The sequence below is a fragment of the Nyctereutes procyonoides genome, unplaced genomic scaffold (genome assembly GCF_905146905.1).
Source record: "Nyctereutes procyonoides isolate TBG_1078 unplaced genomic scaffold, NYPRO_anot_genome, whole genome shotgun sequence".
Lineage (NCBI taxonomy): Eukaryota > Metazoa > Chordata > Mammalia > Carnivora > Canidae > Nyctereutes > Nyctereutes procyonoides.
The window spans coordinates 82,973-109,584 of NW_026575121.1; the positions used below are offsets into that span (position 1 = coordinate 82,973).

The 26,612-nt window shown below is 43.5% G+C and overlaps 3 protein-coding genes across 3 annotated transcripts in view; 2 read left to right on the forward strand and 1 right to left on the reverse strand.

Annotated features, from left to right (window-relative positions):
* NEK5 (NIMA related kinase 5) overlaps positions 1-14,769 on the forward strand; it is a 39,206-nt gene extending 24,437 nt beyond the window's left edge. Inside the window, 3 exon segments of the mRNA XM_055335637.1 lie at positions 840-977; positions 5,638-5,758; positions 14,643-14,769. Coding sequence (XP_055191612.1) covers positions 840-977; positions 5,638-5,758; positions 14,643-14,769 — 386 coding nt within the window.
* ALG11 (ALG11 alpha-1,2-mannosyltransferase) lies at positions 12,052-25,809 on the reverse strand. The gene is made up of 4 exons (XM_055335858.1): positions 25,727-25,809; positions 21,619-21,849; positions 18,179-19,110; positions 12,052-15,647 (listed from the first exon to the last, which is right to left on the reverse strand). Exons 1-4 carry the CDS (start codon positions 25,768-25,770, stop codon positions 15,376-15,378), a joined length of 1,479 nt encoding a protein of 492 aa, XP_055191833.1. The 5' UTR covers positions 25,771-25,809; the 3' UTR covers positions 12,052-15,375.
* A 456-nt stretch (positions 25,810-26,265) lies between these two features.
* ATP7B (ATPase copper transporting beta) overlaps positions 26,266-26,612 on the forward strand; it is a 65,536-nt gene continuing 65,189 nt past the window's right edge. The window contains exon 1 of the mRNA XM_055335856.1: positions 26,266-26,595. The gene's annotated coding sequence lies outside the window, so the exon portion shown is untranslated. The remainder of the gene's footprint in view (positions 26,596-26,612) is intronic.

Below are 26,612 nucleotides of genomic sequence, written 5' to 3' on the forward strand. Positions count from 1 at the left end.
ATAGTTAGTAGGGGATCCCTGGGTGGCTCAGCGGTTTAGTGCCTGCCTTTGGCCCAGGGCACGATCCTAGAGTCCTGGGATCGAGTCCTGCATTGGGCTCCCTGCATGGAGCCTGCTTCTCTCTCTGCCTCTCTCTCTCTCTCTATCATGAATAAATAAATAAATAAATCTTTTTTAAAAAAAGACTTTTAGTTAGCAGTGCAAAAATACATATAAAATTGCTTTGTAAAAAAAAATTGCTTTGTAAGCCAATGTGCTATTTAAATGTTAAGAGTGTTTAGAATATGATGATATTTCAAAACTAAATTCCTCTGTTTACATTTGAGCTTCTGGCATAGTCTTTGCACAGGAGTTCAGAGCAACATCTGGGTGTTCTTTTTACAGGTGATGGGGAATTTTATTATCTATTTCCTGTGTTCCTCTTGATAACATGGGGTTGGGAGAGAGCTAAAATCTATACCTATTTTATACATTGAAATATGACTTACAATGATAGCATTACGAACCACTGAAGTCCTCAAACTTGCAAGAAAGGGCTTGCAAACAAGATACAAGGTAATCTGTCCTATGCCAAGGAGACAATAAGACCAGTTTATAATAATCAAGTAGAATAGAAAATTTAACACACCAAAGTGGCCACTTTACAAAGCAAACAAGTGATTCTCCTACACATCAGCCACGTGATGTGACATAAGTCACTAAACTTTTTCTCTATCACCATTTTCTTAGTGGTAACAGGAGGGGTGGGATTAGGTCACCGCCAAGGCTCTCACATTCTGTGATTTTAGAAGAATTCAAATAAAGCATTTTTATTTTCAGTAACACAGTCTCCTCTTCAGGTGGCCGAGGGATCGTGACCGAAGGCGTTCCAGAAAATAGAAGACGGTGGCGGCAGGAAGCGCCAGGAACTTTAATGAGCACGTTGGCTGCAGCACATCTAACAAGTAGTTCGTTTTCTGCCAGCGAAGGAGAATTGGGTATGCAGTTTATTTTTAAGAACATAACCAGGCCCCTGAGGGATTTTTTCAGAGACTTGGAAATGCAGAAAGGGTATAAAAATACCTTAGGCCTGGTGAGAGGGCTGGGGAGGTCTCAGCCTCGTCAGAAACCGATTTGCTGTGTCCAAGCCTGTTCGAAATGCCACTAACAAAAGACTCGAGCTTCCGAAAAGAGTGGGTAATTTTCTTAAATGTGGTCAGTTGACAACTGCTGAAAATAAGTAGGGAAGCTGGCTTTGTAGATGATAAGCTGGTACTGCTTAGCTCTACCTGACAGTGTATTTCTGAGAGCTATTCAACAAATCACTATTCCATAGGCAATGAAAGTACATCACAATATAGTTTCTTGGCTTTTTCCTTTTGTTCTTTTTTTTTTTTTTTTTGCCTCTGATTTTTAGCAAGATTATCCTTGTGTTTACCTTATGGGAAGCCAACTATCCTTTTCAAAAGTTTGAGGGGATTCATGTCACAGGGGGATTTGGTCTTTGGTCAGGCATGTGGGTATGCCCTGCGACAAGGAAGGCCGCCTTAGGCAGGCAGGTATGTGCACAGGCGCAAGGTTAGGGACCCTGTGAAATTGTGGTGGCGAAGAGGCAGAGATACAAGTGAGGTACATGGAGGCTAACAGATACTTACCAATTAAAGAACAAAACAAAACTATGTACCACCCCAAGAATAATGAAGGTGAGTACCTACCACCCAAGAGGGAGTTTGCCAGTTGGTGAAGCCTGAACTTCGCAACCTTTGTGAAATCTTTGTGAAAGTTGCATCTTCCAAGAACGTACCGAACGTCCTGGGCTGAAGGCGGTGCTCACTCACTGAGCCCCCCGGGGAACGCCCGCCTTGAGACTCTTTATAATACCTTCAGATTACAGAAAGCAGTGTTTTGTCCATTTGCCCCCTTCCATTCTGTCCTGGGATAAAAGCCTTGTCCCTCACCTGGGTGGCTCTGTGGTTGGGCATGTCTGCCTTCGGCTCAGGTCGTGATCACAGTGTCCTGGGATCGAGTTCTGCATCAAGTTCCCCGCAGGGAGCCTGCTTCTCCCTCTGCCTGTGTCTCTGCTTCTCTCTCTGTGTCTCTCATGAATAAATAAAATCTTAAAAAAAAAAAATAAGGCTTGTCCCTAAGGGTGGCGCTGAAGGCAGTGAGGAGGAAGCTCTGGGCCGACCTGGCTTGGCCTGGAAGCCAAGCCCTGGGACCACAGGGCCAGGTATGAAGGATGGCACTCACCTTTCAAGACACGGAGGTGGTGACATACTTGGTGGTTATGATGTTTCTTCTTGCATATGCTCCTGTTTTTCTCAGAAAGAGTCATAGAAAACTCTTCATTTGGTCTGTCATGCCAAATTAATTAGTTCACAAACTTACTGTATTTTTCCATGGATGGTTTTACATTGGGCATATACGAGCATTTTATCTGACCAACCTGAGATTGGAAATAGGAATTTGCCTCCAAAGGTGCCTTTAAAGCTGAGCGCAGATGTTTTCCTTTGCAACCTGCTGGGGTGCTGACACCCCTCCCAGTCCAGCTGTGCTCTGCCTCTAACTGCTGTTGGCCTCTTGACTTCCTGTTCCTGATCATCTTTTCTTATGTTACCTTAACCTTCTGCACCCCCAACAGATAATCCTCCTAAAACAGATCAAATCCCTTTTCGGTTTAAAATCCTGCAATAGATTCCCTCTTACCCTCAGGATAAAATCCAGTCTCTCTGTGACGATGGGCCTGGCCCATCGCAATGCCAGGGTTGGCCAGCCCTTCCCCACTAGCAGATACTCCTCCATCGGCTCTCCCTGTTTAGAATCCCTGCCTCCTTCTGCCAGGATAATTCCTCCTGCAAACTACCATTTCTGTCACTAGGTGTCATGGGCGGTTACCCTTCTCTCAGTGCTTTTCCCTGTACCACCCGGCAGGGCTTTCTTTGTAAAGGGGTCCGGAATAATGTCGATTCTTATGTGCTCTTTTGCATGAATGAGTGGAAGACCCTGTAACTCTATATGCTTCTCTTTAATCCAAAAAATTCTACTAAGTCCTCAAGTTTGTTAGCTGATTCTGACAATTTCATATTCAGTCTCATGCTCAGATTCATTCATGTTCAAGTATTTGTTCAGTGCATGAAATAGTGACATTTCATCACTATATTTATCATTTAAGTTCATGTCATACAAAGATGCAGGAGTTGACTTGAATTTTTAGTGATTGCTATGATAAACCTGGATCTCAAACTACTGCCTGTGTGCCACTGACGGGAAGCCACTGTTTAAATGATTAAGAAAGATCTGAGCATGCTATGCCTCTAGGTTTGGCCTCACATACCCCACAAGACACTGTGATTCTCTGATCATAGAAATCAAGTTCCCTTTAATTTCCTATTCTTATTATCTTTCTTCCCCACTGGACTGTAAGCTTACGAGAGCTTTGTCTTGATTACCACCCTGCTTCACCTGTCTCTCCCTCCTGCCTAGAACTCAGCAGGTGGCCATCGTCTTTATGAATGAACATAAAACTGTAGCACATTTTTAGTATTACTTTATGTAAAGGCATGTGATTACCAACATTCATATTGGCATCAAGTTGGATAGGGAAATTATAATGTGAAAAATAATTCTTATGACCGTTTAGAATCTTCATGAAGACTTCCTGCATGTGTAAGTTTTAATAACTTTGATTGCAAGTCTAATAGGCAGTTTATAAAGGCTTTCAGGGATTAGCCTTTGGGCATACATTTAAGCACGATTCACATCCTTCAACATTCTTTAGCTTAAACTTCCAACTCCTTGAAAATAAATTGCTTTAATGCTTCTAACCCTGCATTCCATTAAAAAAATGAAACTTGGGGATCCCTGGGTGGCGCAGCGGTTTGGCGCTTGCCTTTGGCCCGGGGCGCTATCCTGGAGACCCGGGATCGAATCCCACGTCGGGCTCCCAGTGCATGGAGCCTGCTTCTCCCTCTGCCTGTGTCTCTGCCTCTCTCTCTCTCACTGTGTGACTATCATAAATAAATAAAAATTAAAAAAAAAATGAAACTTTATCAACTACCTATTTAATTTATCCTAACTTTAAGTTTAAAATAGCAAGACTTTGTAAAATCCTTTTCAACGACTTTTACTAGTATAAGCTACACTCTTTAGATAAGGACAAGTACTTTTTTTTTTAATGTGTGCATGATTCATTCAGGTCAGTAATTTTGTTTGCAGTTTAACCACTCCAAGAGGATCCTTGGTGGGAAGGTAACCTCCATTTTTCTTGTATAAGTTTTCAGGCCACATAGTTGCCTTGGTAACATCAGAGATGCACATCCTGATAACAGCTGATTTACATTTCTATAGTTAGCTATTCATTCTTTTTTCTATCCTGTTAAGCAAAAAATAAAAGCCTCCTAAAACTGTCTTCCTAAAACAGGAAAACAAAAACTATGATTCCCACAGCAGGTGGAATACTGAGGCTCCTATTAATTACCCAGGCTAACCTCCTAGATGAGCTATATCAATCAATTCATTTATTTTATAATGTACTGTAGGAAATGATATAGGCTGTGATTTGGGGTGACACATATTGATTAAAAATAGGTAAATATTTAAGTACAGTGTGGTAAAATTCCTACTTGTAGGTATGTACCTGAATGCTCAGTTTACCAAAAGACAAAATAATAGGCACACTTTGTTTTTAATTTCACCATTGGAGAAAAATTCCTATTTCTAATCCCACTTGTTAGCAGTGGGTAGGATTTTTTTCCTGGAGACCAACATGAAACACAGTTTAGACCCCTAGGAAGCAGATGGTTGCAGAGTGCATGTGGGAGAGGCAGATTCTGATAGGTTACCAAAATGAGCACAGTCTTCACTCTTCCCTGTATTCCTGCCCTTTGCAATATGACTTTGCAGATCCTCCGTCATTAAATGGCTTTTTTCCCCTTCCCCTTGAATCTCAACTGGCCTTAGTGATTTGTGTGCATGAGTAGGATGCAATAGAATGGTAGTGCGCCAAATCTGAGTATTCAAGGAGATGCTGCAAATTTTTTTTTTTTTTGAACCCTGTCTCTCAACTAGCTCCAATTGGCCTGCTGGAAAATGAAGCCATGTGGAAAAGAGAGACAGGCCATCCCAAGAGAGGCCATAGTAGGCCAGCCGTCCTCCAGCTGGCCTGGCAAGTGACTGAACACGTTTGGCTGGGGCCAGCTGAGACTGGAAGAGTCAACCAGCTCAGCTCAGCCCAAACTGCCTAACGGCTGAAGAGTCACCTAAACAAATGGTTACTGTTTTAAACCACTAAGTTAGGTGGTGGTTTATTCTGGAAAAGCTAAGTAATATAAACATATTTAGCAACATTCCCAAAGTGAGCAGCAAAAGAAGGCTAGATCTACATGGTTTTAAAGTCAACTTAAGAAGCCGGCATTTTTAATTCTTTTGTGAACTCTTTAGGTTTTTTAGATTTTAAGGAAATCTGTCTCAACATTGCTCTTGATTGCACCAAGGTTGAAGTTATACAGGGGGAAAAAAAAACTGACATATTTTCTGTTTTAATGGAAATAATTCAAAGGTTTTACCTTCATGGTTGTTATCCAGTACAGGATTTGGGGTATAAACCTCTCATCATGCATACAGGCTGGGATGCTTTAATCTCTGTTATTTCTTTAACAGTGGGAACATTAAAACAATGGCTTCCTAAAGAAGATGAGGGGAATGTGGAAATGGCCTTTGGCATTGAAGTAGACAAGGAACAACCAAGATATGATGATGATGATGATGATGATGATGATACGTAAGTAGGTCTTATCTAGATGCCTGAATGAAGCACTGGTAGAAAGTTAAAAATGCTGTTGTTGAGACTTGGACCATAGTCTCAGAAACCTAGCTATAGAGACTAAGTTTTACTACACACATGGGTTTGTTTCCGGGCTCTCCATTCTTTCCCATTGGGATTGTTTCCTATCTCTGAATGAGTGATATTCTCTTAAATTACTGTGCCTTTACCATAACTTTTGGCATCTGGTAGGGCTATTCCCATACCTGCTTTGAGTCTCCTTATCCTTTTCTTCAAAATTATCTTAGCTATTGTTGCCCTTTACTTACCATATACATCTTCCACTTGTAAAATGTCATGAAAACCTTTGCTGGAATTTTGAGAATGGCATTACATTTGTTCATTTGTTGATTGATTTAAAGCATTTGACATCTTTATGACCATATAGCTGAACTTCCATGAATATAGTATAGCTCTGCATCTCTTTATGTCTTTTCCTAAAATATCCTTTAGCATTTTTGTAGTTTTTATTTATTTTATTTTATTTTTTTTTACGATAGTCATACAGAGAGAGAGAGAGAGGCAGAGACACAGACAGAGGGAGAAGCAGGCTCCATGCACCGGGAGCCTGACGTGGGATTCGATCCCGGGTCTCCAGGATTGCGCCCTGGGCCAAAGGCAGGCGCCAAACCGCTGCGCCACCCAGGGATCCCCGCATTTTTGTAGTTTTAATCACGATAGAGGTACCATTTAACTTGGTGGTTGTTGCTGTTGTCATTATTAATGGGGTTGTTTTTCTTTTACTGTTTCAACTTAGCTACTGCTAGTGGATAGAACACTATTGACGCTGTATCCTGTGTAACCTTGCTGAACTCTCTTATTAGTTCTAAAACTTGGAGTCCTTTGAATTTTAAAAATTTTACACTTTTTAAATAAGCATATACTCACATGACTTCAAATTCAGAAGTTACACCCTTTTCGTAGTCTTCCTTCTATCTCTTTACGTCCACCACACAATTCTGCTTTCCAGAGTCAACCAATCGAATATGCCTCTTATGCACACTTCTCCTGAGGAATTCTATTAATCTGTAAGCCAATATGTAGACTGTGTATTCTTTTTTTTTTTTTTAAGATTTTATTTATTTCTTCATGAGAGACACACACAGAGAGAGGCAGAAACACAGGCAGAGGGAGAAGCAGGCTCCACTCAGGGAGCCTGACGTGGGACTCGATCCCGGGTCTCCAGGATCACACCCCAGACTGCAGGTGACGCTAAACCGCTGTTCCACTGGGGCTGCCCTAGACTGTGTATTCTTTTTCTCTCTTATAGAAACAGATTGATAGTGCACATGCTATCCTGCAACTTCCTTTTATCATTTAACATTGTAGTCTGCATACCTATCATAATATACAAATAGTAGCATACATGGAGTTTAAATTCCCAGAAAAGCCAAGTATTAGGTCGAAGAGTATATACATTTGTAGCTGAATATTGTCAAGTTGTCCTTCACAGAGGTTACATCTATGAACACTTCCACTGACAGAGTATGGAAGTGCCTGTTTCCTTGCATGTTTTCCTGCTTAGTGTGTTACCAAACTTTTGGATCTTGAACAACTGATACGTTAAAAAATGACATTTCAGGTTAGTTTTAATTAACATTTCTTTTTTGAGTAAGATTGCCTTTCCATGTGCTTAAGAACCATCTTTATTTCCTCACTGGGGACAATTTTATCATAGCCTTAGCCATTTAATAAATTAGGCTACTAACACTGTATTGATTTGGGGAGCCTTTTGCACTTTAGGGAAATTGATCTTTTATCTATAATATGACTCTAAATATTTCCCCCCATTTTTTATTTGCCTTTTCATTTTCCTTATAGCAGCTTGTGCCATGTAGAAATTTCTCATTTTTATCTAGTTAGGTTTATCAATGATAAGAAACAATACCAGGATTTTTTTTAAGCACTTTTATGATTTAATTTTTTTTCTAGTTAAATAACTTATTCCTCTGGAATTTCATTCATATCACACTGCAAAGTGTGGCTCCAACTTTACTTTTCTCTAAATAACTTCCTACCTACTCCAACACTTTTCAAAATCTTCATTTTCACTACCAATTTGAAATGCCACTTCTAGGATATACTAGTTTTATATGTATTTGCTTCCAATTCTTATTCTTTCTAGTTTAATTATTGTATTATAAATATATTGTTATATAATATGAATTATTATTTGGGAGGGCTAGTTCCCTTAAATACGTTCCTTTTTCAGTATTTTTTTTCCTCTAGTCTTTATTGCTTATTTTTCCAAGTGAATGTTAGAATCATGGAAGTAAATAAAGGAGGGAAGGAAGAGGGAGAATTTTCTCAGCCTGCTTCCTGCCAGTAGAATTTTGGAGTCCAGCAGACTCATTTCAATTAGGATTATCTGTGTCCCTTTTGGTCCAACCTGGCTATGTTTCTACATATATATTTCTTTCAAAAACTTTGTGGACCTCTGTAGATTTTACTGGGATTCACTTTATTGGACAAAAGCCAGATCCACAAATCCTTTTTAGACAAGTGCTTCTCTGTCTTGAGCTTTTGCCTAGATTCTGAAGGACAACACAATTAAGCTCCCTGGAAACCCTACTGTTTGATAATAATCTTGAGATTCATCCACGTTGTCCTATGTATCAGTTGGTCATTCCTTTTTATTACTATGTACTATTCCATTATATAGATAGACCATAATTTATTTGTATATTCACCTGTTGATTGATATTTGGGTTGTTTCTAGTCTTTGGCTATTATAAATAAGGCTGCTGTGAATATTTATGTATACGTCTTTGTGTAGACATAAATTTCATTTCTCATGAGTAAAACCATAGGAGTGGATGACTGAGTCATATGGTAGGTGAACGTTTCACTTTAAAAAAGACCTGCCAAGGTATTTTCCAAAGTGGTTGTGCCATTTTACAGCCCATGAACAGTGTAGAAGTGTTCTCATTGCTTGATATGGTCAATTTAAAAAAATACTTGGATGGTCTGGAAATGCGGATATTGAGAAATCAACATTAAAATTAATAGTAAGGGATCCCTGGGTGGCGCAGCGGTTTGGCGCCTGCCTTTGGCCCAGGGCGCGATTCTGGAGACCCCGGATCGATTCCCACGTCAGGATCCCGGTGCATGGAGCCTGCTTCTCCCTCTGCCTGTGTCTCTGCCTCTCTCTCTCTCTGTGTGACTATCATAATAAATAAATAAATAAATAAATAAATAAATAAATAAATAAATAAATAAATAAATAGGAAATCTGGCATAAAAGTTTAAAAAATAAAATAAAATTAATAGTAAGAAATCATAATACTCTGAGGTCTCTAGAATAAATAAATATGAAACATCCTGGAGGGATATAGCCTCAGTCCAGGCTACGTTGAATTTTGTCATTAAGGCACTGGTGAACATGAGTTTACAACTAAAAATAGAATCCACTATGAAAGAGAACATGCGCAACAAGTAGCTGAATTAGACCATAAAGAATTCAGATAATACAATTATCCTATGAATATTTAATATTTATATAATAATTAAAATTGTACGTTTAAAAATATCTAGAGTAAGGAATGAAAACATAAGAAAAAATCCAATCTATCAAGAGCAGGAAGATTTGATAATTAACCAAACAGAGCTTCCAGAAGTGAAAAAGAATCTAGTAGAAATTAATATTCAAATGACAGTTTAAATACAGAATAGGTGCAGTTAATGAGGGAATTAGTAACTGCCAGAAAGACTTGAAGTAAAAAATATTGGGAAGTGTGAGAGAGGAGTTAAGGGTCATGAAGGTCCAATGTGTATCTAAAAGGAGTTCCAGAGGAAGAGAATCAGAGAAAAGCAATATTCAAAGCAATTAGAGCTGTGAGCTTTTTATAGTCATTGAAAGCCATACACTGTGATCTCTGGTAAGCAGAGCAATAACCAAGCAGGAACAGTGAATATAAATTCACACCTAGACACATCATACTTCAAACTGTAGAGGAACGAAGACAAAGGGATGATGGCTTAACAAATAGGAGCTTGAATTGCTGGTTCACCCCAGATGCATGCCCTCCGGTTTTAATGAGGTCCTCCATGGTTATCTGGCAATCCTATGCCTGGCTTGCTTCCCTCCAAACCCTCCACCCTGCATATTCACCCCCATTCACCTCAGTCTCGTCCTAGGACCATGCCTCTACTTCACAGAGCTGGTATGTGGTTTGTAAATGGAATGGTCTTGTCTGGTTCCAAAACGTCTTTTTTTTTTTTTTTTCCAAAACGTCTTTCTATCCACATAAGTCCTCATTGCTTTCTCTTTTCCTGTCTTCTTCCCCAGACAAAAAAAAACTGTCTCCCTGCTGAAAGCACATCCTGGCACAGGGGCTCTGAATCCCAGGCTTTCTCAGAGAACGTGTTCGTATTATCTGTCCTCCTATACTTTTTTTTAAAGATTTTATTTATTTATTCATGAGACACAGAGCGAGAGAGAGGCAGAGACACAGGCAGAGATACAGGGGCTTCTGACCTACAGAACTGAAAGATAATAAATGTGTGTTGTTTTAACTAAGTTTGCTAATTTGTTAAAACAATGATAGAAAACACAGTGTACAAACTAATTCACTTAGAATAATCAATCAACCATTTTAGAAAACTATAACTTTGAAATTTCGTAAGTTCTATTGAATACACTGTTTTGAAGTGGACACTGACACTTAGGGAGTAGGGTAACTGAGCAAAGAGGATCAAGGCATGTCATGTTAATTATGCCCAAGAAATCATTTTACTGTTTTATTGAATTAATTTCTACTAGCTTCAAATGTACAGATTATAGACTTCTTAAAGGCAGAGACTCTACCTGGTTCTTACATCTTATGCTGGTCTTTTTATAAATGGTGCTTAGCAGAGCCACATTATAACAATTCCAGTGTTGAACACGTGCCTGCAGTTTAGCTATTTATTTATTCATTTACTGCGTTGTTGCTGGGAAGGACGGAGTGGTTACCTTTCTAAGTGATAGAATTCTGCCTGAAATATATGCTCTATAATACAAATAAAGCGGGCAGCCCCGGTGGCGCAGCGGTTTGGCCCTGCCTGCAGCCCGGGGCGTGATCCTGGAGACCCAGGATTGAGTCCCGCATTGGGCTCCCTGCATGGAGCCTGCTCCTCCCTCTGCCTGTGTCTCTGACTCTCATTCTCTCTCTGTGTCTCTATGAATAAATAAATAAAATCTTAAAAAAACAAAAAAACAAATAAAGCTAAAATTGCACATTGATACATTGCTGAGCCAAGAAAACAAAGATGAAGTGTTGGTCGGATTATTTTTACATTTGATATAATTTCATTAAACGTGGGGAAAGTATCAGGATTCCCCTAACTGTGAGGAATGTCCCCTTCATGCCTGTATCTTCCTGGTGTGTGAAGTACTGTTCTTTCAACTCGGCGTATAAGGGTTAGAATCTACTCTTTTAGGGAGAGTGCTTGGCATGGTCACATCATGAGGCTCAGAATATTTAAAAATTTCTCACCACTGTGTTAATGTCAACGTTGGTAGCACAGGACCCCGAGAGACTGGAGCATCAATTCTAGGAGTCTTTTACTGGTCAGCATATGCATGTTTAATTACTTCAGAACATTAGGTGGTTCAGACACACTAAATCTGTTGGTGTGCTAAACAAACACTTAACAGTATTTGAATGCATGGAAAATGAAACACAGTTCCTGAAAATCCCAAAGACCAGTAAGTTGTAGGCAGAGAGAGAGAAAAAAGAATGAATGTTTAAGGTCAATGTTTAAGAAGAAACCTATCAAGTCTGCTCCAATGACAAGATGCTTGGCTAAAGTCCTTTAGCCAATAGCCACCAAGCCTTATCATTCATGCTCAGATTTTGAGTTCTTTGCTATAAAGTAGGAAGTATCCACTGTGGCAAGTATACAAATCTGCAAGGTTTTCCAACCTACTTCAGCTTCTTTTTTTTTTTTTTTAAAGATTTATTTATTTATTTATAGAGACACACACACACACACAGAGAGGCAGAGACACAGGCAGGGGGAGAAGCAAGCTCCATGCAGGAAGCCTGACGTGGGACTCGATCCCGGGCCTCCAGGATCACGCCCTGGGCTGCAGGCGGCACTAAACCACTGCGCCACCGGGGCTGCCCCCTACTTCAGCTCCTAATTCATCTTACCCACCTTATGTACACAATTACCTAAATCATGTTCTTGAGGCACAATTGATTACTTTATTCTGGGTTTAGGTTAGCTGCATGTGTTAAGTTGAAACTATTGATTAGACTTGCATGTGTTTTTAGAATAAATTTTATTAAACATTATGCATCTCGGAAAAAATTATGCATCTCGGTAACTATATATCATAGCTATCAAACTGATCATTTTTTAAGTGGTGTATCAACTCTTAGCTTCCCTTCTAGGTATCTTGTAGCATGTATAGTCCAGGCAAGCATGTAGCACTCAAGCATTAGAACTGATGCTTCTTTAAGGCCCAGGGTGGCCTTACACTTAGGATGGGGACAGAGGAAAAAGAATCAGCTGAGGTAGGGAAATTACAAGGGCATAATTTGATTCTAGAAATTTGCATGACTTCTTGTTGTGGATAACTTTCTCCTTGTACCCAAAATGTTGACAGATTTAGCAGACACTCTACTTACTCATATTATAGTCCTGGGGTCTAGGATACATTTACATGATTAAACACAAATATTCTGAAAGCATTTACAATTATACTGGCCACTCTCATAATTTTGTCTATGACTTTGTAAAAAGCCCTGCAAATTATTAAAGTGTATGAAACTCTGCAGTGTTTTTTGTAGGTCTGAAATATTAAAATAAAAAGTCTATTAAACCTGACAACCTATTCTACTTGGGTACCTGAGGCAAGACAATTTTGTTTTACCTTGAAGTTCTTTTTCTTTCCTCCCTCCCTCCACCTTTGCCTGCCTCCTTTTCTTTTTTTAAATTCCCAGCATGTGGAGCTTAGAAATATTAGTAGTAGATAACAATTCAGCATTGGGAGAATGCATGGGGGTACCAATGTACCATAAGGAGAAAGTACCCAAGATCATGAAGATCGCTTTAAATCATAGATACAAACAGATTTTGTATCTATTAAATCCAAGTCATATTATATACAGATTATTATCAAAGAACATGGAACATGTATCTTATTATGCACAACCCAAATAAGAATGTGAATCCCCACTGTTGGGGGTTCGGGATATACCGCAACAGGACCATTCAAAAACAACGTTTTATAGGAATGAATAATCACTCAGAAGTTCCCCAGACAGTAGCTGACATATTGTTTTGACACTCTTCACAGTTATTGGTCTTTCCAGAAAAACAAACAAACAAACAAACACGTAATATCACATTAGCAATAGGGAGGGTGAAGAGATATGCAAAGTATGTTTCCAGTGATGTATGTGGCAAATAAAAATAATCTTGAAGAAATAGGATTTAAAAATGCTCTACAGAATTTCAGAATCTTTTTTTTCCCTGTTCTGCATCCTTTCCTTCTGCTTAGTCTACTTCAATTTATCTTTAGTGCTATGGTTTTCTGAGGGTAGACAGGTGACTGCAGGGGGCGGTGGGCCGAATCTTGCCCCAAGATTAACTATAAGATAAGAAAACCAAGTGGGCTGCAGTCAGAACATCCAGCTTATAATCCTGATTTTGTCCCTTAATCAGCTTTGTGAGACTGAAGGAGTCTTAAGGTCTTTAAATCGTGGTCTGTAAAGTTGAAAATAAAACTGGACCAGAGGATTTGTAAGGTCCTTCCAGCTTCCATGTCGACCAGTCTTTCTTTTCTAAACTGAACCATCTCCACCCAAAGCTATATTGGTGGCACATCATCCTGGGGCTCTGCTTTGCTGCTTTTTGATCTGATGACAGGAGGAGGCTGCAGATGAGTCAAAGGTGGAATTAGGAATAGATGACGGAGCTGGCTGGGTCCATGACTGAATGAGAGGAGTTTGAAAGAGGGAAAACCAGACCTCTTTCACATGCCCCCTAACACAAAAATGTATCAGACTGGGCTGGAGGTCAATTCACTGATCTAGAAGGAGCGAATTCTGTATGCAGAGAATGCCAAGTGCCGCGGGCTCTGTAGCCATATCTGCACATCCACATACTTTCCGTGCTAGTCGTTCAGCACAGATGTTCTGTTCAAGTCAGCACATAGTCCTAGCTATTGACTTAGTAACCTAACTTGAGTCCTACTATTTTAATAAGGAGGCTTGATCACAAATGACATTTACTATATATTGTTACTCTTAATTAAATTATTTTATAAAGGGACCTTTAAAAAAACTTTTATAGTTTTCTTTTTTTTTTTTTTTTAAAGATTTTATTTATTTATTCATGATAGTCACACAGAGAGAGACAGAGAGGCAGAGACACAGGCAGAGGGAGAAGCAGGCTCCATGCAGGGAGCCCGACGTGGGACTCGACCCCGGGTCTCCAGGATCACGCCCCGGGCCAAAGGCAGGCGCCAAACCGCTGCGCCACCCAGGGATCCCTACTTTTATAGTTTTCAAAGTACTTTCCCTTACTTTCCATCTCAGAATCACTAAGGGGTAGCGAGGACAGGTACTACCACCTCCAGATTACAGATGAAGAGCTGGAGTTTCAAAAAGATTAAGCAGCAGCCTGAGTAGTAGGAGGTCTGCTGTCTGTAAATAGTGATGGTGGGGTCAGGCTCAGGTATTCTGCCAGTCCGGGGCTCTTTTCAAAATGCCACCTTGTCACCGTACAATGTATGATGCTGCTAACATAGACCGGGAGGATGGAGCTGGTTACTCCATCATCATTATGAGAACAACTTAGCAGGATGTTCTCATTCAGACCTTCTGATTGACTTAAAGCTGACTTCCAGCCCCCGGGAACGTGGAACCGTGAAGGGATTGGTACAAGTGTCCCGGGAGCGCTACACAAAAAGCTACTTTCACAAATCCCAAGCTCTGGACAGGGATGGATTTGGGGCAGCACCGGGGCCTCCGTGAGCAGACCCTCGGCCACGGAGCGGTCACAGTCCGCCTGGCTCGGCCCTGCGAGCTTTTAGAACGCAATGCAGCCTGCTGCAAGTGTCTCTTCTCTTTTAAGAAAACTGTTAGGCATCTTCAAGAAGGTCATCCACAATAGTATTTAGAACTTAAATGTACCAAAATCTGTGTTTCCAAGATGGCAGAACAATTCTAAGTGCTCATCAACTAATTGTCAGCTCTCCATTTCCCTTTCTCCATTTCCTTTTTTTCTAAAGGGAAATTCTCTTTCCTGGTTTCTAAAGTACGATGATTTGACAAATCGGATCGGAAAAAGACGGGTCATACCAACAGTAAGACTATTCGTTTTTTTCTTTCAGATCCATATTTTTCAGAATTTGAGACAGAATACTAATCTTACTTTTTTTTTTTTTTCATTTAAACCATTTAGGTAATTTTGCCTTTTTTTCGTTTCCATTGAAATCAATATCCTGTCTATATACAAACTGCTGAGTACATTGCTCAGGCTGACTTTATCACCACACGGAAAAACTTTAGAAAAACACTAACATATGAAGGTGTCTAGCTGTTTTATATAAAATACCTTTGACTTTTACAGATACGGCACTATTTAAGTAAGTTCTCCATAGATGACAGGAATGCCAGTTCGAACTCCTGATCAGAGAATCTGCTCACAGATGCCCGAGCATTGCTTCGGATTTGGAGTCTCTTTTCCTCAGACATGGAAAGAATATGAGCCATGGTCTCAGCGTAGTCTTCTTCACTTTCAGCCAGAAATCCAGTTATCTCTCTTTGGTGTGGAACGACAATGTCGAGCTTCGGGCCCCCTGAATTGTGTGCAAGGATAATTGTGCCAGCTGCCATACACTCGACAACTCCTGAGAAACAAACAAAAGCTGTGTAGTCTTTTAACATTTTGAGAGCGTTCATAAGAACAAGGATGAGCAGAAACCTCTATAAATATTAAGACACTCATGAGAAATTTAAGTAAATGTTGCGTCTATAAATTTGCTTATTAAAATTCTGCAGTACCAAATAAAAGTTTTTTAGTTTCAAAGCTTCACAATAATGCTATTTCGTTCTTAACTGAAACAGACAAGCAGGTGGAAGTCTATAACAGATATACTGCGGACACTGAAACAAAGCAGAAGACCATACAGTGTGAGCAAGAAGGCAGATGATTAATGGCTACTGATAAGTTGTAAAAAGATATCAAAAGCAAAATCTCAGGAGTTCAAATCACAGCATCAGGTTTCCCTCCTCCCTCCACTTCCCTTCTCCTCTGTTGGCTCCGCTTCTACCCACTTCTGAGCCGTTCTTGTTTCCAGCGTTTTGTACTAGGGCCTCCTCTCCCTGGGCACACTTTCCCCAGGCAATGAGGTAACTCATCCGTGGGGTTTCTGCAACTACCGGGACAGTGATGCCAGCTCCTCTGTTTCCAGGTCAAGTCCCTCACCTGCACTTCTAGACCAGTGCCCACTGGGACGCACACACACCTCCGTGTCCCACCAACACCTAACTCTGCGGGCGAGGAGCCCGGCTCATCAGCTGCCTGTCCTCTTGGAGTCCACCTCTAGGGGAAAGCCATCCACCACTGACCACACTTGTCCAACTCAAAGCACCAGGAGGTCCCCTGCGACTCTTCTTTCTCCTTCGCCTAACAAACCCAATTCATCACCAAGTCCTGCTCAATCCTGCTTCAGAATCCGCTCGGGCATGTTCACCCGCCACATTGAGATCCCACCCCATCAGGGTGCCGGGGCAGCCCCACACACCCTCCTGCCTTCCTCGTCTGGCTCTCTCTGTTCCTCACCAATCCACCCCTCCACGTGGCACCCGGAGTGAACTGGAGGAAACAGAAAGCTTTTCAATCCAACACTTAAAATCAGTCTATCTTCTCCCACTGGCATCACACGGCCACCTGATCTGGCCCCAGCCCCCCGCTCCTTTGGCAAGCTGTACCTCCGTCGTCCCTTGAGCGTGCCTGTGAAGGCTCCCTTTGTCACACCCGTCTCAACGCTGTTTCCTCTGCTGGATATTCTCCTCTTTTGCAAGGCTGGCTTCTAATTATTGTTCAGGTCCCAGCTTACAAGTGACATCATGTCCTCGGGCAATTGTTCTCCAACCTCACAAATCTACATCAGGTGTTTCTCTGCTTGCCCTGACATAGGTCTTAGCACCCTGTCCAGTAAAGTGCTGTTTAACTGGTTTGCATCACACGCAGAGCTGGGGGGTCTCTGAACACCAGTTTGCGTCCCGGTCATTTCCCCACACCCACCACAAGCCTGGCACCGTGCATGCTCAGTAAGTCTCTGCGGAAGGAAGCGCAGGAAGTCAAACCCCATGCAGAAGGTTTGAACCAGAGTTCTTGCTGTATGTCTAAGCTTAGTCGTGTGCTACCAACCAGGGATTGATAAGAGTAGAAGGTAAACTGTAGCCTTCGCATAGGAAACTTCACTTTTATGTTCTTCCATTTTCCCTGAACACCGAGCATGGGAAGGCACAAAGCCACCACTGGAGGTGAGTCAGATACTTAAACGGGATTCAGCAGGAAGAGGAGGGGAGGCCATTCTAGTAATGCGTAGGGAATCAATAGAAGAGCCAACAGAAGTACTGTGTGGAGCCCAGCGGATTCAGCTTTTGGTGTACAACAAAATCACCCAAGGAGCTTTACCAAAATACATCTACCCGGGCTCCACCCAAGAACTCAGATTTGGTCCTTGAGTGAGATTAGGCCGGGAACCTGTACTGGTCTGCAGATGGGGTTGGGAGGGGCAGAGAAACTGTGGTAGGTAAGAGCAGGGGCTGAGGGATGATCCAGGCTCTACCTCTTCCTGCGGCTGAACAAGGACAAGTTCAAAACCTCTCTGTGCCTGAGTTTATTTGTAAAATGGAAATAAGAGGGGTCCTGGTGTGGCTCAGCAGTTTAGCGCCTGCGTTTGGCCCAGGGCATGATCCTGGAGACCTGACATCGAGTCCCACGTCAGGCTCCTGGCATGGAGCCTGCTTCTCCCTCTGCCTGTGCCTCTGCCTGCCTCTCTCTCTCTTTCTCTCTCTGCATCTTTCATGAATGAATGAATAAATAAAATCTTTAAAAAAATAAATAAAAATAAAATAAAAATATAAAAAAAATGGAAATAATATATATGAAGCAGGATTAAGTCAGATAACACTTGTAAAAATCCCAACAGTGACTTCTATGCAGTAAATTGTCAATAAGTATCACCTATTATTACTGACTACATACTGTCATGGCCTGCAGGGTCTCAAATGAAAAGAGCTTACTTGGTGGACCAGTGGAAGAGCATGAAGACTTGATAAAAACTTCCACAGTATTATCATTGTATCAAGAGAACCAAAAATGTACATTCTCATGGCGCCAAAGGAGTTGCTTAAAGGACAGACTCACCAATCCCAAAATGCTCGTTCCACATGGTATGCAGACCAATTGTTGATTCAGACAAGTAATGCTTCAACTCGTCAAATGGGATGTTTATTTTAAATTCCACATCTTCTTGAATTCCTAGATCCTCAGAAAGCCTTCTCAGTTGGTTTACCCTCAGCTCATCATCTTGGTTACGACAACCTCCAATGAGGACAAGTTTAAGTGAAGGAAGTGGCTCAGCCACCTTCTTATTCAGCAACTTAGCAAAGGCTTTGATCTGCAAAGGATGATTCTTTTCAGGCCGGAACTGGCCAATGGAAACCAGTAAATGTCCTGGGGTCGTCTTTTTCTCATGTAAGGGAATGTCCAGAAATGTCTGTACGTCACAAGGTGGATAAACAATGTTAGTGCAATTCCCAACCTTCCACAGTGAGAGAATGTGATTTAGTGTCCAGGAAGAATTGACCATCACTACATCACTGCAAGAACCAACAAGTCCATAAACAAAAGCAAATAAATAATAATAGATGAGCTTTAATTTGCTGAGAAAAGGATTCCTGGAAATGAAGGCTGCATTGTTAAAGCCAACATTTTGATTCTTCACTACGGAAAGCATGTCGGTGCTGATGGTGGGATAATGAACATAGCTTCCGACGCGACAACCACCTAAATACTTAAACAGAGGAAGTGTGAACGCGTATCCCATTGAATCGATGTAAACGTCAGGAACACACTGCATTAGAGCTTCCCAGCCAAGAAAAATGGATCCTAGACTTTGGCCCAGCAGTGTGAAGTGAGGATAGAGTGAATCTTCCACAAGGTAGCGTTTCCTTAAGAAGACAAACTTCACTGGGTGAGTGAGTTTGATGTTAAATCTTTGGAAAGCGCCTTCTAGTATCTGCTGTCCACTGACGTCGACATCACCAGTATAAACGACGTAAACTGCTTCAGGGTACCTAAAATAGAATGTAATACTTAAGGTCTTCCTTAGTGTAGGTGAGAACCTAGCAAAAAGTTGCAGATAATTATTTTCTCACAAGGTTACTAAAAGCAACCTTATTTTAGACTGAAAAAAAGGTTTTCCACGTCTTTCATTCATTGTTCTTGGTCTACTCGTTCTCCTCTTTCCTGAGTCTTCTGCTGCCCTGCGAGTGAAATGTTAGTCCTCCAAATGAGATCTCTAGTTCTTTGCTATTTCCTCTTCTAAGACTTTCGCATAGAGCAGACATCAACAAAAATTGCTGATCGACATTTCTGTCTTTAAGAAATATTCAGAAACTTTATTTTGACAAATTTCTCAATATAAAAATGGTACTAAAATATTAATAACATTCAGAAACAAGAGTTAAAATTTACTAAATGTATCTTTAGATAGAATTGTAAATGCTAAAGCATCACTCAGTGTTTTTATCTGAGACATGCAACAAGATTCTTCAAGCTAGATCTGGTGCCTGCATCTGCCTCTGGTTGCTTAAAGATGATGGCCACAGACTCTTTGACATTTGTCGAGCGGTGGGATCTACGCCACCTCCTCTGGAATAACAGTGGGCTCTGTGACTCTTTTAACCATTAGCCTATATCAAAGGTGACATCTTGCCAGTTTCTAGACCCAGGCTCTAAGAGCGGCAATTTCTACTTCGCTCTAGAGAAGTCAGCTGTCACATGAGGAGTCCAGTATCCTGAGACTGCTGTGTTGTGTGCCAGCCTAAGGCCGTCATGTGCAGAGGCTGCGGGGCGACAGAGATGCCTGACCCGTATCCCACACCCTCACCCACAGGAGCTGCTGCCACCGTCCCAGCCCAGGAAGCAGACAGGTTAGCAAAGGCCTTCAGATGACTGGGCCCCAGCTGCCATCTAATGCAGCTGCTTGGGATGAGGGATTCCCAACAGCGCCTGTCAATGTCTAAACTGTTAGAAACAACAATAAATTCTTGTTTTAGCCATTACAGCAACAGGTCAGCAGAATGTCATCTCTCTGTTTGAAATCCTCATACAGTTTTCCACAGCATTTAGAATTAAACCTAAACTCCTTACCCTGCTCACTCGAGTCCTGTGTAACATGAGGCCTCCACTGTCTCATATGCCCGCACGGTCGGCCAAACTGGATTCCTTTCTGTGAACAAGCCAAGGTCCTTCCTGTTTTAGGGAACTTATAATCCCCTCTGCTTTGAATTTTTCTCCCTTCATTGTCTTTTCCCGAGGCTGACAGTATGGCATGTGGTTTACAACATGGACTCTGGTTAACTCAGTTTCCTCACCTGTCAAATGAGGGTAAGAGTAACAACCTCATATGGTTGTAGTGAGGACTGAGTGAGCTACGGCATGTAAAGCACTCCAGGCAATGCCTGGCATAGAGGTAAGTGCTCAGTAAATGTCAGCTGCTTTTGTCATTTAGACTCCATTAAGTGTTACCTCCTTGGAGATTTTCCCTAATCACTCATCCTAAAGTATGGAATTACTCTCATGTTATCCTATTTTAATTTCTCTCGCCGCATTTCTCACCACTTGATATTTTTCTTTGTTTATTATCTTGTCTCTCTCTCAGCTAAAATCTAAGATCTGTGTATGGTAGAGCTATCACAAAACTTTACTACTGCCCTCAAGAGCTAGATAATCCAGTTCGACAAGTTAATGCACAGAGTTATGAGAAGCAAAGAACAGGAGGAATTAGAGTGGGAGTAGGGAAGGCCTGAAGCAGGAGGCCATTACGCTGGGATTTAAGAAAATATTTTGGATCTGGGCAGTTATGGAAGATGGCAAAGGAAATGCTGGGGGTGGAGGCTGGGAGCCAGGATGAGCCGAGAATATAGAAATGTAAAGCGAAGGGAATTCCGTGCGAGGGCTCAGGAACTGGATGAAGGGCATGTGCCAGGAAGCAGTGTAACCATAGAAGAATAATAGTTTTCCTCCTATGATACAATCATCAATGGAACTTCTACTTTATTATGTTTGTTCCTCTTTAAAAGGGAATCATAAACATTTTGGGGGTGGGGATGGGGATGTGGGTGGGGAGAAAGAAGCCTCAAACTTTAAATGACCCTAACATGGTAACTTAAGACTATCTAACTGGTAATGGTATCAACCTCAGAATCAAACAAACACTTTCACAGACATTATTTCCTGCGGCCACTACTGACTAAAAGTGTTTAGGTTTAAAGTACTCCCCATTACTTAGTCTATTTCTGTTTATTTCTTCTCCACACATTCTTCCAAGAAGACAGTTATCCCCACTACATTTTGCCATCAAAAAGCAGACTTTCCCTTCCTATTTTTTTTTTATCATATCAACTAAAATTCAACATGCTCTTGTAATGCAGGTTGGCATATAACAGAAGTATTTCCTTATTGAAGAACAATTAATTCCTGGCTACAAAGAAGGTAGTGGAGCAAACTGAATATCTGGACAAGGATTTTTCTTTAATGGTAATAATAGAGTAAATGAGCTAGGAGAGATGCATACCTACTTTTTCTGCAGGGCCCTTAAGGCACACCACAAAACTCTTTCTCCTCCTCCACCGGCATTGCAGTATGGATGAAAAAATGCAACCACCGTTTGCTTCTTCCCATTTTTGCTGGTTGATACTGACTCTTTCTTTTTCTGTAGCAGCAGTCTGATTCCCCAGAGGATAACGAACAGACATACACATAAAGTTCCACAGACTGTTAGCCCAGGGAGGAATAATGAACAAAAAAATCTGAAACAAGAAGGAAAATGTAAAAATCAACAAAATGCCCATTCTAAAGAAACTACAAATTAAAGTCTACTTTTACATAGCCACCTTATACATTAATAGTGAACACAAAAGTTTTATAGCTGGGAGTCTGCTAACAACATACTCAACTTTTAATATTCTAACACACAAAATGTCCAATGTCAGAAGGGCAAATCCTCCTTAATTCTGATCTCCATAGGATGCTACCAATTCAGTATAACTTTTCTTTTTAATTGGCAGTGAAAAATCAATGTTGAGCCACCTTTCTCCTAACAGTATATGTGTTAAATGATTAATAACAAATTTAATTACTAAGCTAAACAAGATATGATTAGGAATGGCAATTGATCCTCAAATTTTATGACACAGACTTCTAATTAGTTAAAAGTCTGGGGATCCCTGGGTGGCGCAGCAGTTTGGCGCCTGCCTTTGGCCCAGGGCGCGATCCTGGAGACCCGGGATTGAATCCCACGTCAGGCTCCCCGTGAATGGAGCCTGCTTCTCCCTCCGCCTGTGTCTCTGCCTCTCTCTCTCTCTAGGACTTTCGTAAATAATAATAAGAATAAAAAATCAAATTAAAAAAAAAAGTCTGATGAAATAGTAAATCATTTTTATTCTGTCACTTCACCTCAAACAGAACCATTTCTGGGGCAAGAGGAACTTAGATACCTCCACTTCTATTAAAAGCTCTGCATTTAATCTGTTTCTATGACCCTGAAATAACTGCCTTCCCTCCTGTACCTCTAAGCAAGTTGCCAAAAATGCACCAACAACCTACTTCACACACATTGGTGAACTCACTCCTATTATAACACTTTGATGTCATTGCCTCCATTTGCGCTAAATAGCAGTTTTATCCACCATTACTTTTGCACTATAGTACAAATGTAAACATAATGAAAAAGCAAATGTTATTTTCAATTATTATAAAAATAGTTTTAACCTTGAAGAACTACTAACAGGGTCTTGGGGACCTGCTAGGGTCTATGACTGTACTTTGAGAACCATTGCCTTAAAGGATGAACAGAGTTTGACAGAAGTGGAAACATTTATCATTTATTTAACATTTGAAATATATGAATTCATTAAAGCAATATTATACAGCTTTCCCAGGACAAGCCAAAAACCCATTTAACTTAAAATGTGGCTGACCAGGGATCCCTGGGTGGCTCAGTGGTTTGGCACTTGCCTTCCGCCCAGGGTGTGATCCTGGGGTCCCGTGATCGAGTCCCACGTCGGGCTCCCTGTGTGGAGCCTGCTTCTCCCTCTGCCTATGTCTCTGCCTCTCTCTCTGTGTGTGTGTCTCTCATGAATAAACAAATAAAATCTTTTTTAAAAATCAGGAAAAAAACCCCATATTAATGACTAAAGTTGAGCCAGTCCTTTATTAAGTCTGTTAGTTTTGAAGACTCAGACTCTATAGATAAATTTATTAAACACCCTGTATTGCTTGCACATTAAAACTACTCATTTTATGGGCACCTGGGTGGCTCAGTCAGTTAAGTGCCAGCTCAGTTTATGATCTCAGGGTCCTGGGATGGAGACCCTCATCAGACTCTGGGCTCAGCAGGGAGTCTGTGAAGGGTTCTCTCTCCCCCTCTCCCCGCCTCTAAAATAAATAAATCTTTAAAAAAAAAACTACCAATTTTAGAATTTATTTAAATATAACTAAAAATATGTGCCATTAAATAATGTTTATCATAGAAACACAAGGCTTTAAAAAATATAACTGCAGGGATCCCTTGGTGGCTCAGTGGTTTAGCGCCTGCCTTCTGCCCAGGGCGTGATCCTGGAGACCCAGGATCCACATCGGGCTCCCTGCATGGAGCCTGCTTCTCCCTCTGCCTGTGTCTCTGCCTCTCTTCTCTCTCTGTGTGTGCGTCTCATGAATAAATAAAATATTTTTAAAAACAGATAACTGCAATCAACAGTGAGTCATTCATTCAACAAACATTTATTTAGCCATTATAATGTGCAAAGCACTGAATTATGGATGTTTCAAATGGCAAGGAAGAACATGAAGCCTCTGAAAATAGAATTTCCTGTTCAAAATATTTTAAGTAATCATTATAGAATCTGAAGTAGAGGAGACAAAAGTGAAGAAATAATACCCAAAGTTTGGAGAGAATACTGCTATTCGGGATGCTATGTGTTAATTACAAATTTTCAACCTGAACAAAAATAGGTTGGTGTTACAGACCTGTGTAGATGGAATATACCAGGTCTTCTTTTTTTTTTTTTTCAGGTCTTCTTTTTATATAAATATATAAATACACGGCAAGACATGTAAAATACAGTAGTATTACTAGAACAAATGTAGGAAAAAAAGTATTTTTTTCCCCCCACCAACATGTTAACAGTCGTTATCTCTGGATGGTAGCATGCCTGGTGATTTTTTCTTTTTTCTTTTCTATTTCCTAACTTTTTTTTACAAGAAACAATGTAGTGTCTATGTGATAAAATTTTATGTAACTATTCTTCCATCAACCAGAAATAAAGATCAGCGGATAATCATGGAGCTGAGGATTCAGCATGAACTTTCTATCTGTGAACTAAAACCGGTCAGGAGGCCAGCGCGGAGCCCCATCCCTCCGTCCCACGAAGGCCGAGCATCACGCCCCGACACGGAGTCCTCGGGGGGGAGGTGCCCTGCGCAGACCCCGCCGCCGGCGCGCACCTCCCAGAGCGTCCCTGGAGCCGCCAGGAGACCCCCCCCCCCGCCCCCCCGCCCCCCCTCGGGTGTCACTCACCCCGCCCGCCCCGCCCCCCAGCTTCCCGTCCCGCGGGACCTGCGGGCCGAGGGTGTGCGCGCATCTCCCAGAGCGTCCCAGGAGCCGCCAGGAGACCCCCCCGCCCCCCCCGCCCCCCCTCGGGTGTCACTCACCCCGCCCGCCCCGCCCCCCAGCTTCCCGTCCCGCGGGATCTGACGGGGGGTGCGCGCGCATCTCCCAGAGCGAGCCAGGAGCCGCCAGGAGACCCCCCCGCCCCCTCCCTCCCCTCGGGTGTCACTCACCCCGCCCGCCCCGCCCCCCAGCTTCCCGTCCCGCGGGACCTGCGGGCCGAGGGTGTGCGCGCATCTCCCAGAGCGTCCCTGGAGCCGCCAGGAGACCCCCCCGCCCCCCCCGGGTGTCACTCACCCCGCCCGCCCCGCCCCCCAGCTTCCCGTCCCGCGGGATCTGACGGGGGGTGCGCGCGCATCTCCCAGAGCGAGCCTGGAGCCGCCAGGAGACCCCCCCCCCCCCCCGCGCTTCCCTCGGGTGTCACTCACCCCGCCCGCCCCGCCCCCCAGCTTCCGGTCCGGGAGCCGGGGGCCCTCTCCTTCGGTTCCGCCGGAGCCCGTGCCTCTCTGCTCTTCGCGGAAAACCAAGGCCAAAACCAGGCCATTGCCGCTGGTAGGACAGTGGTTTTGTCTCCAAAGCTGACGAAGTCGATGACGTCTGACCATGACCGTGTCGGTGAGGAGGGGCGGCCACGACGGGAGAGGGAGAGCCCTTCCGCCCCCGAAGGGACAGACGCGGTAGTTCGGAGAGGGCTTCGTGGCTCGGTCACACAGGAAGAGGAGAAGAGAGCAGGAGCGATCCGTGGCCGAGCGAGGAGAGCGAAGGCGAGAGGAACACCAGAGGGGAGACGCGGGCCCTCACCACACGGGGCAGGCCGAGACGAGGCGGTAAACGGAGTCTTTGATCCGGTCAGCTCCAGTCTGACTGGAAACTCCGAGTGAGAGGAAAGCGCTGTCTTTGAGGACACAGCCTAGGGCCGGGGCAGGAAGACCCCCTCCCCGCAAGTCCCAGTTGCACGAGGCGGACAAGTGTCCCCGCGAAAGAAAACGCCTGCAAACCCGCCCCACCGCGCTCCTCACCTCAGTAACTCGCACAGGCACCAGCCCCCTTTGGCGGCCGCCATCTTCCCTCGACCCCCGACCTCCGGAAGCGCTTCGCTGTTCCTCTTCTCTGTTGGCTCCTGAGGAAGCGGGGGGGGGGGGGGGCATCTTGCGTTTCAATTGGCTGCTGGCAGTAGCTTCCCACGGCCTTCCAGCCAATAGAATCCCCCGGGGAGGAGACGAGGGTTCGGCGTGGCGCACAAGGGTCCCGCCCCCAACGGGCGGGGCCGGAGCGGGAGTCGGGCTGGGGGGCGTGGCCTGCGATGGACACCGGCGCCCCGCCCTCGGCCCCCTCCCCCACGGGAAGCCCCCCGCCCCGGGCCCGCGGGCGGTTGAGACCAATGGGAGGCCCTTGCGCGCCTCGGGTCGATTTTCCAGGGGCAGAGGTCACCCCCGGCGCGGCTGTAACGCCTGGGATCCGGCGCTCGGGAGCCAGGCGCGGACCCGGGCCCGGAGCCGGCGCCCGCCGCGCCGCGCCGCACCTTCCCCGCCCGCGGCCGGCGCGCCCTGGGTCCGCATCTCCGCGCCCGCCCCGCGGCCCTCCCGGCGCTCGCTGCAGGCCGCAGACCGAGTCCGCAGCGCCCCGGCCCGAGGTAGCGGAGCCCCGGGGAGGACCGGCCCCGCCGGGGTGCGAGCGCGGCTCCGGGGCCCGTGGCGCGCGTCTGACCCACCCGCGGGCGAGGGCTGCGGGTCCCGGGCCTGTCCCGGTGGGGGCGCCCGGCCGCAGAGATGCCGCGCTCACGGCGCCCTTGTCCCCCTCCGCCCCCACCAGGTGACTCCAGGATTCGGTGCCCCCGGAGGACGATGCTGCAGCCGTAAGCCAGAGAAGAGGCCGGTCGGACAGGACAGTAAGTGTCGTTCCGGG